The sequence below is a fragment of the Lutra lutra genome, chromosome 16 (assembly GCF_902655055.1).
Source record: "Lutra lutra chromosome 16, mLutLut1.2, whole genome shotgun sequence".
NCBI classification, from domain to species: domain Eukaryota; kingdom Metazoa; phylum Chordata; class Mammalia; order Carnivora; family Mustelidae; genus Lutra; species Lutra lutra.
Window position 1 is genome coordinate 42,750,061 of NC_062293.1, and position 14,239 is coordinate 42,764,299.

Below are 14,239 nucleotides of genomic sequence, written 5' to 3' on the forward strand. Positions count from 1 at the left end.
TGGCCAGAAGTGAGACTCGATCCCAGGACCCTGGGAATCACGACCTGAGCCAAAGGCAGACGCTGAACCAACTGAGCCACCCAGGCATCCCTACATAGCACATCTTCTGAGTAAGAGACAAACCCACACCGCCCTGGGCCTTCTGGTCAACCCAAAGAGCATCCAAAACTCAATCACTTTTTACTGTGTTCCCCTCGGTGAAGTATTTTTTTAAAGAGAAGGCAAGGGCGCCTGGGTGGCTCAGTGGGTTAAGCCTCTGCCTTCAGCTCAGGTCATGATCTCAGGGTCCTGGGATCGAGCCCCACATGGGGCTCTCTGCTCGGCAGGGAACCTTCTTCCCTTCCTCTCTCTGCCTGCCTCTCTGCCTACTTGTTATTTCTGTCTGTCAAATAAATAAATAATCTTAAAAAAAAAAAAAAAGAGAGAAGGCGAGAAGGGAGTGAAAAAAATAAAACCATTATCCAGTGGTAGAAATTTAGGAATAAACACCAAGTAGGGGGACACAGTTGGAGATGAGGAACCAAAGCAAAGCACTCTCAAAGCCAACCACTGCGAGTGGGACAGCCAGAATCCAGCAGGAAGCTTGAGTCCCAGGATAGCCATCTAGCCCTGCCCGTTCCACATCCCTCATCCCCAACAAAGGACTCCAGTCCCCAAACTGCTAAAAACAGAGATTTTAATGCATAAGGCACAGTGTGAGGCTGGGATCATTAAGCATCCTCCTACTCCAAAGGGCCCAGCAGGCTAAGCAAAAGCAGCAGGGATTACCTCCCCACTGCTGGGCACCCTGGAGAGCCCCTGGAGGAGGGGGACATATAGTCTTTGGCATGGTGCCCAGGGCAGGGAGCAACTAGCATGGTCCCTGTTACCCCTCCAGGGGTACTGCCATCAAGAGGCAGCTCTTTGGTCTGGAAAAACAATCAGTGCAAATGTCCAGGGTTGAGCTCTAGGGGAGTCAAGGTGGCACAGTGCCCCAGGGCTGGGCAGGTGCTGGACAGTCCCCTTACCACTCATGGGCAACACGTGGGCTTCTTCTTGCTGGCAGTTAGGTAGAGGTTGCTGTCATCACTGTGGATGCCTTCAAGAAGGGCGGGAAATACATGAAGCAGGGATCAGAGGTGCCCCACGCTCTCTGCCACCCCCCAGCCAGGCAGGCAGGCACTCACGGACAACATCCCCAATGCGCCGGGCCCCTGATTTCTCTAGCTCAGCCAGCACGTTGGCCTCAAAGGTCAGCGCTGCCACACGGAAGAAGAATTCCCGGACATTTTCACCTGACACATGGAGCAGATGGGCACTCAGAGGCCGTTCTAGGCGCTCGGGTCCCTGGGTACGGATCAAGGGACAGGAGGGAGAGGCCAGGTAGACAGGAGCACCACAGCAGAAGACCCAAAGCCTCTGACTCACCAGTGAGAGATGAGACCGCCCAGTACTCAGCCTTCATCTCTTGGGCCACCTTGAGTGCGTCTTTCTCCATCAGCACATACTGAGCGGGAGTCTAAGGGAAGGTCGGAGTCAGATGGCAAGGGGCGACGGGGTCCCCTCCCCGAGTTGGTAGCCGCCCCTTCCCCAGGACACACTCACACTCAAGTCCTTCTTGGAACCCACAAGGAAGAGCAGCACACTGGACGGGTCGTTCTCCTTGAGGGCATCGGCTAGCCACTGTCTGACACAGAAGATAGACAACCAAGGACGGGTGAGCTGGAGAGGCTCCTCCTGCTGACACTCACAGGCTCACCACCTTCTCTCTTGTCCTCGATGCATTCTTCTCCTTCCCTACTAATGCCCCTGACCACCCCCTCTTTTCTGTGTCCTCTCTTCCTGGAGCCCCCAGTATCGTTCAGCATCCCCACATACTTGGTATGTTCCAAGGAGGCCACATCATTCAGGTTGAAGACAATGATGATGGCTGGAAAAGTGGCAAAAACAGTGGACATTACTAGCTCATTTCCCCAAGCCCTCAGCCCTAGCTTAGACACCAGGAACCCCCACCTGCCCCACTTCACCGAGGCCCTTACCTTGAGCTCCTCGGTAATAGGTTGATGCAATGCACTTGAACCTCTCCTGTCCAGCAGTATCCCAGCTGGGAGGAAGGAGGAGGGTACAACACAGGTATATGGGAAGGGGGCATGAGATGGGGTTCAGGTGCTGGGGGAAAGAATGGCTGGAATGTATGGAGGTAGCACTCACAGCTGCAGACTGAAGGGGATGCCCAACACCTCAAATCGTTCCATCTCAAAGTCCACTCCAATGGTGGCCTTGTAATTCTTATCAAAAGTGTCTTTGCAGAACCTGAGGGAGCACGGGATGCTCTGGCCCTGAGCCCAGCCCACGTGGCTAGGTCTGGCCGAACCCTGCCCAGCCCAGCCCAATCCAGCTCAACGAGAGCACCTTCTTACCTGTTGATGAGACAAGTCTTGCCCACTGACAGGTCCCCCACCACAATGACTTTGGAGATCTTAAATCTGCAGGACACAAAAGGGAGCAGGAGGAGTGAGCACTAACTCTTCCAACCTAGGGTGTCTCAATGTTCCTTACTAAGTCCATAAAGGTAGCTGCACCAAGGCTGAGGTTACCATGGACAGGAGGCCTCCCAGGCGGCTTGCCTGGACACATACGCTTGCAGAAGAGTGTTTTGTGCTTCAGCATCAGAAAGCCATGAATGCAAATCCCAGTTCTTCCATTGACCAGCTGTGTGACTTGGGACAAGTTACTTAGCTTCCCTGAGCCTCAGTTTCAACACTCGTTAGGTGGAGATTAGTATATATTCTATAGGGTTGTTGTGAAGGTTATAATGAGATTAATGTCCTATATTCTGAGATAAATGTCCTATATATTCTCCCCTTCACTCCCCCACATACATTTTAACATCTCTGAAATCAGGATACATCTTTTTTCTTAAGTGCCCCCCCCTTTTAAAGATTTTATTGGGATGTCTGGGTGCCTCAGTCGTTAAGCCTCTGCCTTTGGCCCAGGTCATGATACCAGGGCCCTGGGATCCAGCACCACATCAGGCTCCCTGCTTGGGGTGAGCCTACTTTTCTCTCTCTCTCTCTGCCTGCTGCTCCCCCGCTGTGCTCTGTCTATATATATCAAATAAATAAATAAAGATTTTACTTATTTATTTGACACAGAGAAAGAGAGAGAGAGCAGGGGCTCAATGTGGGGCTCAATCCCAGGACCCCGGGATCATAACCTGAACCAAAGGCTGTCACTTAACCCACTGTGCCACCCAGGCACCCCATGAAATCAGATGATGTTAGGTAAAACAAATAGGTAAAATAAAAAATGGATGGTGTTTTTCATTTAATAAAAGATAATAATAGTAACCAACACACTGCCTGGCATACAGTAAATGCTCTATTACTGACCCGCCCACAAATTTTATCAGGATTACCTTCTTTTACCCATAATGGGACACATCCCTACAGGCACAGCCCTCTGTCCTGGGGCTCAAATGTATGGTATGTGGGAAGCTGACCTGGGGACCACCCTCTCCTGTTAGACACCTTCTTTGTGTGAAGAAGTGAAGGGCCACCTCTCTACCCCACCCCATTTCATAGGATTCATCACATCCTTGCTGGGAAGAAAAGGGAGAACACATTAGTACAAAAAAGGGGGAATTACCATACAGCTGGTTGAGGCTGAAATGGAGACCTCCCGGGGGCGGGGTGCTTGTGTATCCTAGCTTTGACTGAGACTTCCTTTCTTTGTTAAGGGTGTCTAACTCACCCCACGGTGCCTGTCCGGTGCTCCTGGCAGGCGCAGATGACGCGGGGATGGAAGTCTTTGTGCACGTGCAAAGCGGCCTCCTTCCTCAGGCACTGAGAGGGATAGAAGAGAACGGGACTCACCCACTCCTGGCCCACGTCCCGCAGCCAAGCTGCCCTGGGCAGGGGTAAGGGACCACCCAGAAGCAGTAGACCTCGCTGGGCCGCAGGGCTGGGCCCAGGCCTCTAACTGAACTGGTGCCGCCTCCTCCCCGCCCACACCCCATCGCAGCCAGAAGCCCGACGTGGCCCTGGCGCCTACCTGGGGCAGCTCCGCCAGGACGCGGTCCCTCCGCACCGGAGCCAGAATGTTCATCTCGCCTGCGACCTTGCGGGGAGCCCCGAGAAGGCGCGGGGACCTGATCCGCCCCAGCGACCCGGGCCCGTGGAGACCCGACAATCACCCGCGACCGGGGTGTCCCGACTATAACTCTGGGCCACGGGGAGCCTACGGGAGCCCGCGGCCTCGGGGACGCTACGACCACGGCGGGCCACGGGGATGAGACGATCATCCGGGGCCGGGGCGAACCCACAATCACCCGGGCCCGGGATGTCCCGACGACGACTCGGGGGCGGGGTGACTCCGCCGCCGCCAAATGGGGGCGGGAAGTCCCGTCGGAGGGGGGCCGGGCCCGCGCAGACCCCACAATAACTCGGGGCCGGATAGTTCCTACAATGACTCGGGGCCGCGGTGACCCGACGACACCTCGGGGTTGAGGCTGCCCTACCATAACAGCTGCCAGTGGGCGCGGAGCGGCCCCGCCGCACGGGGTCAGTGTGGGCAGGGATGGCGCTGCAAGGCCCGCGGACTTCTAGAGGAGGGGGCCAGGGTCCCAGTCCGCCGCAGGGCCCAGCGTCCCACTCAGCTCTCCCTCCGCGAGCGCTGTAACATGATCCCCGGAAATTCCTGGAGAAGGGCCGCCCCCTGCCCCTCTCCCGGCAGCTCCCGGCCTTGCAGCCTGTCCGAGCCTCCCCCTCCTAACCTCCCCACCGCGCTGGCCCAGCTCTGGGTACCCTGCCAGACCGCTCAAGGGCATCAGGACCGCCTCCAACCAGGCTGGAACCCGCCCAGATCGAAGTCCCCCAGGTCGCTCTCCGCTGCGCCTCTCGGCCGGACTCCGGCTCCAAGGGGACCCTTACCCGGTCAAATTGGTGATGGAGAATCGGTGATTGCTACGCAGTATCTGGCTGGGCCAGGAACGGCGGGGAGGGGAAAGGAGGAGAGAAGGGGCCCAAGGAGAGGCGGCGCTTCCCTCCTCAACTCCAGGCCCAGGACGTGACTCATAGAGTCTGCCCCCGCTCGCCTTTCTGCCCGGGATAGGGGTGGGGTGGGGGGAAGTAGACAGGGATGCCAGGGTCGGAACGGGATGCACACGGAGGAAAGAGACGTCCAAATTCTGGGGTGTTTTCCTTCAAGTCTCCCGTGTAGACTGAAGGGTGGGAGGCCAAAGACCAACCTGCCTCCCTCGTCTAAAGAAGGGTTAAGTGGACCTGAAACTTCGCCCTTTGGGTAGGTCGCCGCTCTGGTACCCGCGTTCTGTCTGATCCCATTGGAATCAAGGACAATTTTTCCATTTCGCAGTTCTGCAGGGTAGAGGAGGAGTGTAGTATACAATAATTCTCACCGTCAAAGGGGAGATCTGGTTCTAAAGAGGGAAGGAGAAAAACAGGGCAGGGTGGAGGTGGGACAGAAACAGACCCTCAAAGAAGCAAACCTAAGCTTTATTAAAACTTATTCTGTGTCGGGAACTGAATTTGAGGATGCAGATATGACTGGAGCAGGGAAAGGAAGACTAATTAAAGGGAGTAGACTGAATGAAATTCGCAAGAACTAGGGAGCCCTAGAGAAATCTGTACCCCGGGTGTTTGGAATATTGGTAGTTTCAAGTGCGGGAAAACGCACGAAATCTGTCACAGGTAAAGAAGAGTAGAAGTTGTTAGAGGGACTTGGACCAGACAGATTCTTTTTTTTTTTTTTTAAGATTTTATTTATTTATTTGAAACAGAGAGAGAGAGATCACAAGTATGCAGAGAGGCAGGCATAGAGAGAGAGAGGAGAAAGCAGGCTCCCCGCTGAGCAGAGAGCCCGATGCGGGCCTCGATCCCAGGACCCTGAGATCATGACCCGAGCCGAAGGCAGAGGCTTAACCCACTGAGCCACCCAGGCGCCCCAGACAGATTCTTAAAGTTCTTTTTTGTTTGTTTTGAGAGAGAGAGAGCGCGCGCGCACAAGCGGGGCGAGAGGCAGAAGGAGAGGGAAAAGCAGGCTTCCCTCTGAGGAGGGAGCCGGATGCTGGGCTCTCTCCAAGGACCCCAAGATTATGATCTGACCCGAAAACAGCCGCTTAACTGACTGAGCCACCTAGGCGCCCCTGGACCACACAATTTCTGCTCCAACATTCTAGAACTTTACTTCACCCTCCCCGAGTCAACCTAATTATACTCCATCCTGTTTTCAGTGTTACTATCTCCTGGACCTGCAGTACTCTTTCCTCAAGATGGGAAAGCGCTCAGGACCAGACAATGGCTACACCATCCATATCCAACAGCCGCAACAAATAAACACGTGTCTACAAAAAAACTACAACCCCCAAGAAGCTTTACACTCTTTTGAGGGAAGAGGTGGCGCATGCTTGATCACTCTCCCGAGGAAATTAAACCTAACTACCATTCCCAGAGGGCGCCGCGCTACAGATTATCCAATCAGCTTTAAATAAAAAGCATCGCGAGTCTTCGGTGAGACTCTGCTCTATAAGCCCCTGGAAACGAGCGTTGGAAATCCCTTTTACGAAGATGGCGCCGAAAGCTAAGAAGGAAGGTTTGTGCTGGAGCTGGGGGGTGACTACGGGTAGCTGGCGTGAGATCCCCTCGGAGTGAACGGACGGGGAGGACAGTGGCTGAGCTAAGCCTTGCGGTGTCTGCTCCGGAGCCGCTTCTGGGATTCTGGCACGCTGCGGTGCGCGTGGGCCCAGCCGCATGGGCTGGGCTTCTGTGAGGAGGTTGGGGAGGCAAGCCCGGCCGGCACCACCTCTCGGGGCTGCCGGACTGTTGGCTTTGGGGAACAACACGCATCCACAGGACGGAGCTCCACGTCTCCAGACCTGTAAAGAAGTACAGTCCTCAACTTAGTTTCCTTTTTTTTTTTCTTCCGCGTTAGAGCTATATAGGTAGGTAAAACCACTAACACATATCTTGTCAGATATCAGCCTTTCGATCATTGCTAGTTCCTTTTTTTCTTCGTCGTATTCCTGGATTACCCTTAAGTTCGCCCCAGCATCGTGCATATGATGGAAAAATTTTAACCTGAGACTTGTGATGTCTTCAAAGGAACCACTGATGCACGTGTGGCCTGGAGCGCCCGCTAGGGGTTTTGAGTAAGGAAGTGACTGGTTTCTGAATCCCGTGCCCTCATTTTCCTTCTTTCTCTCAGCCCCTGCCCCTCCCAAAGCCGAAGCCAAAGCAAAGGCTTTGAAGGCCAAGAAAGCGGTGCTGAAAGGCGTCCACAGTCACAAAAAAAAGAAGATCCGCACATCACCTACGTTCCGACGACCCAAGACTCTGCGTCTCCGAAGGCAGCCCAAATACCCTCGAAAGAGCGCCCCCAGGAGAAACAAGTCAGTACTGCCCTTTCCCTTGGAAAGATGTTGGGTAGCCGTTTGTAATTTGGAAATTTACCAAACCTGTAGCACAGCTTCGGGAATACATGTTAGTACGTAGTGTGTGTCTCTAAGGGGAATGTGAAGAGATTGTTAATGCCTGATTTAAGAACAAGAAGAGACGTTTTTACAGTATTGGCGGGAACAGTTTAAAACAGCTCAGTGATTATTAAGGTTAATTGTTGCTTTATATATGGTCAGCGTTTTAAATTCTGCTTTCTTTGAGTATATAGTGGGACTTTAATTTTTTATTTATTTATTTTTTTTTTTTGAGTTCCAGGTTTAGCTGTTCATTGCACCTATTCCTGTAGGGAATAACCCTTGAGGGTGACAGTGTGGGGTGATTCTAGGTTGATAAGGACACTGTTAAAAAAAAATCTGTATTGGAAAGGGAAAACCTGCAACAGTGTATAAAGGGGTCTTTCATTTACTGTCTTAAGTCTTTACACTCAAAAAACGGGGAAATGGGCAAAAGGTTTAGGGTCTTGAGTGTTTTGGTGCCATACTACTAATGATAAAACTGAGCTTAGGGGGGCCACAGATTCGAACAGTAGTAATAACGGTCACCTCCCAGTGCTGCTGCTGCTTTTTTCTTTTCTTTTTTTTTAAGATTTTTATTGACAGAGATCACAAGTGGGCAGAAAGACAGGCAGAAAGAGAGGGGGAAGCAGGCTCCCGGCCGAGCAGAGAGCCCAATGCGGGGCTTGATCCCAGGACCCCAAGATCATGACCCGAGCCGAAGGCAGAAGCCCAACCCACGGAGCCACCCAGGCGCCCCTTCTTTTTTTTTTTTAAATTCTTTTTAATTCTTTTTAAGATTTTATCTATTTATTTGACAGACAGAGATCACAAGTAGGCAGAGAGGCAGACAGATAGAGAGAGAGGTGGAAGCAGGCTCCCTACAGAGCAGAGAGCCCGATGTGGGGCTCCATCCCAGGACACTGGGACCATGACCTGAGCCGAAGGCAGAGGCTTTAACCCACTGAGCCACCCAGGTGCCCCTCTTTTTTTTTTTTTTTTTTTTTTTTTAAAGATTTTATTCATTTGACAGAGATCACAAGTAGGCAGAGAGGCAGGCAGAGAGAGGGGGAAGCAGGCTCCCCACTGAGCAGAGAGCCTGATACTGGCGTTTAACCCACTGAGCCACCCAGGTGCCCCTTGCCTGGGAGGGGGCGTCTAGATGGCTCAGTGGGTTAAAGCCTCTGCCTTCGGCTTAGGTCATGATCCCAGGGTCCTGGGATCAAGCCCCACGTCAGGCTCTCTGCTCAGTGGGGAGCCTGCTTCCTCCTCTCTCTCTGCCTACTTGTGATCTCTGTCAAATAAATTTTTTTAAAAAAATCTTTAAAAAAAATGTTGAAGTCAAAGAATGAAGGGGGTTTGGAACTCAGAGATGATTCTTTTTTTTTTTTAAGATTTTATTTATCTGACAGAGAGAGATCACAAGTGGGCAGACAGGCAAGCAGAGAGAGAGAGAGAGAGGAGGAAGCAGGCTCCCTGCAGAGCAGAGAGCCCAATGTGGGACTCGATCCCAGGCCCCTGAGATCATGACCTGAGCTGAAGGCAGAGGCTTAACCACTGAGCCACCCAGGTGCCCTCAGAGATGATTCTTAAATAAACTGAAGGATGAAAGTTCTTCAAGTGGGGACACCCTTTGCCCAGTTGGTTCAACTCCGGTCATGATCCCCAGAGACCCAGGATCAAGCCCCACATCAGTCTCCCTGCTTCTCCCTCTGCCCCTCACCTTGCTCTTGTGTGTTCTCTCTAACAAATAAGAAAATTTTTAAAAGCCTTTCAAGGGGAAGAAAGTGCAGTTTTCTGCCCCCAGTCCCTAAGTTTCAGGGTGCAGATGATGACACTGTTTAGCGACCAAAGTCTGACAGAAATGATTGCTACTTTATGGTCTGATGCACCTGGGCTCTTCTGGGGTTGGGCTCTAAAAGAGGGCCTCTCCTTCCCTTTGACCTAGGCCAGCTGACACCATTTTGCTTCTTCCCAAGGCTTGATCACTATGCCATCATCAAGTTCCCCCTGACTACTGAGTCAGCCATGAAGAAAATAGAAGACAACAACACACTTGTGTTCATTGTGGATGTCAAGGCCAACAAGCACCAGATCAAACAGGCTGTGAAGAAGCTCTATGACATTGATGTAGCCAAGGTCAACACCTTAATCAGGTGAGTAGGATCTCAGGAGCCAGGAAACGTGCATGGAGTCAGAAGTAGGTTTCACAGCTTGCAAGCCTTAAGAAATGAGTATCTTCTGCTATAATTCTAGTCTTTTGTATCTAATACGGGCTTTTGAGGACACATTAGCTCTCCTGCCTCTAGGACTTAATGTATGGTGTTGGTGTTTTCTTGATCCCTACACTTCTAGATAGAGGCAGGCCCTAGAGTAAGATGCAATTTATGTCAGATAACCTGGACTTAGTCTTAAGATGTTCTGTGATATTCCCCCAGAAAGGGGAAGTGGGTTCATTTGTGCTTTGGTGACATCCCTAGCCTCCTGTGCAAAAGATGGAAAAGTCACCATTTGGGAAAGAATGATAGGAACAAAGGAACCACTGATACACTAGAAAGACTAGGGGATAAAGGGAGGGCTTAGGGGCAGTGAGGGTGGGAGGAATTAAGACTTCCTTTATCCTAGGCCTGATGGAGAGAAGAAGGCATACGTTCGGCTGGCCCCTGACTATGATGCTTTGGATGTTGCCAACAAAGTAAGCTACCTGTGCTATGAACTCACTCATCACCTGGGTCCAAGTGAGGTGTCCCATTAGTGACCAAAACCTGACTTTCGCTGCTTAACTCACTGCACTCCTATCCTGAATGGGCCCTACCCTCACCTCAATTTGATTTTTAACCGTGACTTTCCAGCTTAATCTTCACATTTCAACTCCCAGTAACAAAGCTCCCCTTTTGTTTTTCAGATTGGGATCATCTAAACTGAGTCCAGCTGGCTAAATCTAAATACAGTTTTTTCATGATACATGTTTGTCTGTTGATTTGTTGGCTGGGCTTTGGGGAGGCCATACTGGGGTTACACACACTTAAATTAACAGGGCAAGACTTTGGTCTACTTACCCTCTTGGAACACTCTGCCTTAGTACCTCACCACACTTGTTAATCCTGGCAGTGGGAGCTCAGGTATTTGTGACCCAGATTGGGCTTCGGACAACGAAAATTTGTTGTCTTAACCCCGTGATGATGGTAAATAAGAATCCCTCTTTTTATCTGGAAGGGGCTTTGTAGGAAACCAGTGTACAGAGTTCTCATTGGCATCCACTTCAGGGCAGTGTGGACTAGCCGGCTTCTACAGCACCTGTCCCCACACCCAACTACCATGTCCAACCGGTCTGTCTGCTTCCCTCACCCCTTGCCCAAGAAAGGACAAGGACTTCAGAGGAGTGCTTTCATTAGCATTTTCAATAGTAGGTGCAGAGCCTGTCCTCAGAGGAGGCCCCAGACTTGGGGCTAATTCTCTTATATGGTGAGGCTGTTCTTGGCTGTGTTTGCTCTTCTTGCCATAAGTTGCAGGCCTCTCACTCTGTCAAAAACTTGTCTTTGTGTTGCTGGCTGGGGACACGTCCAGGGCAGAAGTCTGAGCGGAGGAGGCGGGAAAAGTAGATGAGGATCATGATATCCAGCATGAGCAGGTTACCCAGCAGAAAGGTGCCCAGGGTCCTCTGGCCCAAATAACGCAGGAAGAAGTGGGTGAGGTAGGCCTGAGGGGCCAGGCGGAAGAGAAAGTACATGACCAAGTTGACATACTTGTTGACCCGGTACAGGAGGAGGTGCTGGGCATTGTTGATCTTCATCATCATGCGGATGGTGAGGAATATGTTGCTGACCTCCACCAGCAATGTTAGGACTCCCCCACCAACAAAACTGTTCCAGAAGATGCCTGCAAAGAAGGCACCCAGGGCCTAGAACGCAAGGGAGATGTGTTAGGGGATCCAAATACCATGGCTTTCCTGAAAATTGGTGGGCATATCAAGGCTACCAGATTAATGGTTGGGAAATCCATTCTTGCTGGCATCGTTCTGGGTTATAGTCTGTGGTGGATTCAACATGATTAAATTTTGATCCCTGCCCACAGATTCTGGCTCTGAGTGGGGTTTCTAATTTGTTAAAGGAGGTAATAAGGTAAGACCATGGATTACTGGCCTCAAGTGAATTCACCAAGGGCACGGATACTGCCAGTCTTCAGTGTCCTGACATTGGTTGGAGATGGGGTTAAGAAAGATGGTCTTTACCTCCCAGGTTCAGAAAGGCTGAGACCAGGTTGCTAGCACCAGGCCTACACCCCAACCCTTGCCTCTCATTTACCATGACGTGATGAACGAGGTATTCCCAAGAAGCTCGTGTCTGACGACTAATCACGATGTCCACCGTGTCGTGGATGAAATACCCTACCGGGTCATATGGAAAAAAGTCATGAAAGGAACTGAACAAAAAGCGCCCTGTCCCCGCACCTACTTAGTATTTTCTGGGCAAGACCAACCTGCAGAGAAGCAAGCGAGCAGATAGCCAGAAAGCGACCATGCCGTCTCAATCTCCACCAGCATCTCGGGGGTCTGCCATAGACTGGGAGGGAAGAAGGCAGGCTCTCATCATCTCCGCATCCCCAAGGACCCTCTACTCCCCATTCCCCCTCCCAGTCCCCGGGGAATCCGGGCTCGCGCTATTGGCTTTGTGGGAAGTGGAGAGGCTTGGCTGAAACCCAGGTGTCTCCCGGTTCCCAGATGAGCTTTCCCCCTCCCCTGGGACCTCTGCCGCTCCTAGTTGGAGAGCTTTCTGAAGAGTGAATCAGGTGAGACTGCATGGCCTGAGCCTGCCAGAGGGTGATGCGGAGAGTAAAGTGGGATCCCCCAACCACCCACCCTCACACCCCCAGTCCTTCACTCACCACAGCACTGCCCAGACCCCGGACACAATGGAGTGGGCGAAGGAGACCAGCAGGTTGTGCCAGCGCCAGGTGCGCAGGGGGTCGGCGCGCACGTGCTCCGGCAGGGGTAGGCGGCTGAACGCGCGCCGGAGGGCCCGGAAGGTCAGCGTGGCGCCCAGGAGCAGCGGCAGGGCGGGGTGCAGCAGTGGGGGCATGCTGGCCCTCCCTGCCGTCCGTCTGTCTGCCCCCTAAGCTGCCTCCTCCGAGTGCTCCGCGAACCGAGCTCCTCTCGGGCCAGTGCACGCCAGCCGCCAGCCTCGCAGTTTTCGCGGAGCCCTCTAGGCCCCTAGTTCCTCCAGTCCCCTCCCCGCCGGCCTCTGCCCCCGCCCCCAGCCGCCACCTCCCCCGCCCCGCCCCGCCCCGCCCCGCCCCGGCCGCCTGCCCCCGCCCCTCCCGCGCCGCACGCGGCACCGAGGGCCAGAGCACCATTTCCCCAGGGCCTCCGGGCCCCGCCTGGCTTCCGCGGACTTCGGGCGAAAAAGGGGCTGTCCTGGGGGGCGGCGACGCCGCGGCACCCCTCGCTGGCGCCTCCTGACGGCCGACGGAGTCCCGCCTCGGTCGCTTGGCCTCATTAACCTGCGTCCCCACTTTTCCCGGGGCTACCGGCTCCCCCGCCTCGGCGGGTACTGAGAGAACTCTCTCTCCGCCCTCAACTCCTTTCTGAGCAGAGCGGGGCGGGGCCCGTCACACACCCGCGTCCTTTAAGCCCTGGTCCTGGGGAGGGGTCCGAGCCGAGCCTCGATAATGGTCTCCGCCTATATTCTGTTTTTTTTCAACGGATCTTTAGCTTCTTTGGGCCAGAGACGGACATGTTTATCAGCATCTGTGGCGCCCCGCATCGACTCGGTGTCTAGGAGGGATCGATTAATCCATCACCCTTCTTCCCAGCCCGCTCTTGGGCTCCTGAGGTCGAGCGGCTGTCACAGTCCTCCCTTAGACAATCCCGGCTCTTCTCCCGGCTCCCTGGAGGCTGGCACAAGGAAGACCGGGCTGCTGGGGTGACCCTTAGTCTTCAGGACAGTGGGCTGGAGCAGTTGCAGCTCGTGGTCACTAGGTGTCATCCTATCCCAACCTTGGCGCGGGATCCCCTTCCCGCCTCCAGGCAAGTGAGGTGCAAACAGAGGAAAGGCTGAAAACGAGTGCTGGGGGAGGGGGTGGTAAGTAGGAAGGTGGGGGGCTAGGGAAGAGATTCTGCGAGAGGGAGGGAAAGCTAGAAGCCTTAGGCGCCGGAGACCCAGGGACCAAGAGGTTTGGATGTTTGCTCTGCCTCCCTTGCTGGCTCCAATGTTACATATTAACGCCTGTGGGGCTCCGGGGTCAACCACGGCCCGACTGGTTTCTAGGTGAGGGCACGAGTGTCCCGGGTTGTGCGGCTTTTCCCCTCTGCGCTTCCCTTTGCTCCCAGGGCAGCTTTGTTCATCAGCCAACAGCAGCCTGAGCCAGCCACCGAGGGCCCCTCGTGGGGCCCCTCTCGTGGTCTTTCCACGTGGACAGTTTTGAGTCTCTTTTGAGGGGTGGGGCGGGACAGAACATAAACACTCCTTTCCTCACATTCCTCACTCACTCAGAAACGGGGACGCTGACTCTTAGCTAATCACCATCCTCTTGCTCCTTAACTTGGCTTTTATGGAGCTCGAACAGAGCAGGAGGCACAGGGAGACAACAGGAATTAAACTCACCTCCGGCCAAGATCCTAGACAATCATACTAACCAGCCCCTTACGTTTAGGGCAGAAGCCTTGATCCCACACCAGTCAAACAGCTCTCCCTCCTCTCTCTGATGCTTTCACATAGTGGTCCACATCCCTCCCATCTTCCCCACAAGGAGATTCTCCTTACAGTTGAGCCTTGAAGGTGGATTACCCGCGGCAAA

At 53.4% G+C, this 14,239-nt stretch overlaps 3 protein-coding genes and 3 non-coding genes across 8 annotated transcripts; 4 read left to right on the forward strand and 2 right to left on the reverse strand.

Moving 5' to 3' along the window:
- Positions 1 to 659: 659 nt before the first annotated feature.
- RAB34 (RAB34, member RAS oncogene family) lies at positions 660 to 5,039 on the reverse strand. The gene is made up of 11 exons (XM_047706921.1): positions 4,911 to 5,039; positions 4,033 to 4,245; positions 3,733 to 3,824; positions 2,400 to 2,465; positions 2,191 to 2,292; positions 2,019 to 2,083; positions 1,858 to 1,909; positions 1,585 to 1,666; positions 1,408 to 1,498; positions 1,167 to 1,274; positions 660 to 1,078 (listed from the first exon to the last, which is right to left on the reverse strand). The coding sequence occupies exons 2-11, from the start codon at positions 4,084 to 4,086 to the stop codon at positions 1,011 to 1,013; spliced, it is 780 nt and encodes a 259-aa protein (XP_047562877.1). The 5' UTR covers positions 4,087 to 4,245; positions 4,911 to 5,039; the 3' UTR covers positions 660 to 1,010.
- A 1,404-nt stretch (positions 5,040 to 6,443) lies between these two features.
- Positions 6,444 to 10,449, forward strand: RPL23A (ribosomal protein L23a). Of its 2 annotated transcripts, XM_047706925.1 has the most exons (5): positions 6,445 to 6,588; positions 7,201 to 7,384; positions 9,424 to 9,600; positions 10,070 to 10,139; positions 10,350 to 10,449. In XM_047706925.1, the coding sequence occupies exons 1-5, from the start codon at positions 6,564 to 6,566 to the stop codon at positions 10,362 to 10,364; spliced, it is 471 nt and encodes a 156-aa protein (XP_047562881.1). In that variant the 5' UTR covers positions 6,445 to 6,563; the 3' UTR covers positions 10,365 to 10,449. The 2 variants fall into 2 exon arrangements, with proteins under 2 accessions (XP_047562880.1, XP_047562881.1); XM_047706924.1 differs by lacking the exon at positions 10,350 to 10,449 and having other exon boundaries at positions 6,444 to 6,588; positions 10,070 to 10,214.
- LOC125088240 (small nucleolar RNA SNORD42) lies at positions 7,049 to 7,112 on the forward strand. The gene has a single exon (XR_007123638.1). It is a non-coding gene; the product is annotated as a small nucleolar RNA SNORD42 (small nucleolar RNA).
- On the forward strand, positions 9,266 to 9,337 carry LOC125088244 (small nucleolar RNA Z17). Its single transcript, XR_007123641.1, has one exon. It is a non-coding gene; the product is annotated as a small nucleolar RNA Z17 (small nucleolar RNA).
- Positions 9,931 to 9,995, forward strand: LOC125088241 (small nucleolar RNA SNORD42). Its single transcript, XR_007123639.1, has one exon. It is a non-coding gene; the product is annotated as a small nucleolar RNA SNORD42 (small nucleolar RNA).
- Positions 10,450 to 10,827: 378 nt separating the features above from the next.
- On the reverse strand, positions 10,828 to 12,702 carry TLCD1 (TLC domain containing 1). 2 transcript variants are annotated; one of them, XM_047706923.1, is made up of 5 exons: positions 12,329 to 12,702; positions 11,924 to 12,006; positions 11,749 to 11,831; positions 11,191 to 11,345; positions 10,828 to 11,020 (listed from the first exon to the last, which is right to left on the reverse strand). In XM_047706923.1, exons 1-5 carry the CDS (start codon positions 12,520 to 12,522, stop codon positions 10,903 to 10,905), a joined length of 633 nt encoding a protein of 210 aa, XP_047562879.1. In that variant the 5' UTR covers positions 12,523 to 12,702; the 3' UTR covers positions 10,828 to 10,902. The 2 variants fall into 2 exon arrangements, with proteins under 2 accessions (XP_047562879.1, XP_047562878.1); XM_047706922.1 differs by having other exon boundaries at positions 10,828 to 11,345; positions 12,329 to 12,700.
- Positions 12,703 to 14,239: the final 1,537 nt, after the last annotated feature.

What these genes read in the sequence shown, in the direction of transcription:
- RPL23A (XM_047706924.1), top strand. Translation starts at nt 6,564, where the DNA reads ATGGCGCCGAAAGCTAAGAAGGAAG. An exon ending in AGCGCCCCCAGGAGAAACAA is followed by an intron (nt 7,385 to 9,423) that starts GTCAGTACTGCC and finishes CTTCTTCCCAAG; the next exon opens with GCTTGATCACTATGCCATCA. An exon ending in AAGGTCAACACCTTAATCAG is followed by an intron (nt 9,601 to 10,069) that starts GTGAGTAGGATC and finishes CCTTTATCCTAG; the next exon opens with GCCTGATGGAGAGAAGAAGG.
- RAB34 (XM_047706921.1), bottom strand. Translation starts at nt 4,086, where the DNA reads ATGAACATTCTGGCTCCGGTGCGGAGGGACCGCGTCCTGGCGGAGCTG. An exon ending in TCCTGGCGGAGCTGCCCCAG is followed by an intron (nt 3,825 to 4,032) that starts GTAGGCGCCAGG and finishes TATCCCTCTCAG; the next exon opens with TGCCTGAGGAAGGAGGCCGC. An exon ending in GCCTCCTTGGAACATACCAA is followed by an intron (nt 1,667 to 1,857) that starts GTATGTGGGGAT and finishes CTTCTGTGTCAG; the next exon opens with ACAGTGGCTAGCCGATGCCC.
- TLCD1 (XM_047706922.1), bottom strand. Translation starts at nt 12,522, where the DNA reads ATGCCCCCACTGCTGCACCCCGCCCTGCCGCTGCTCCTGGGCGCCACG. An exon ending in GGGGTCTGGGCAGTGCTGTG is followed by an intron (nt 12,007 to 12,328) that starts GTGAGTGAAGGA and finishes CTTCCCTCCCAG; the next exon opens with TCTATGGCAGACCCCCGAGA. An exon ending in GCTCGCTTGCTTCTCTGCAG is followed by an intron (nt 11,832 to 11,923) that starts GTTGGTCTTGCC and finishes ATGACCCGGTAG; the next exon opens with GGTATTTCATCCACGACACG.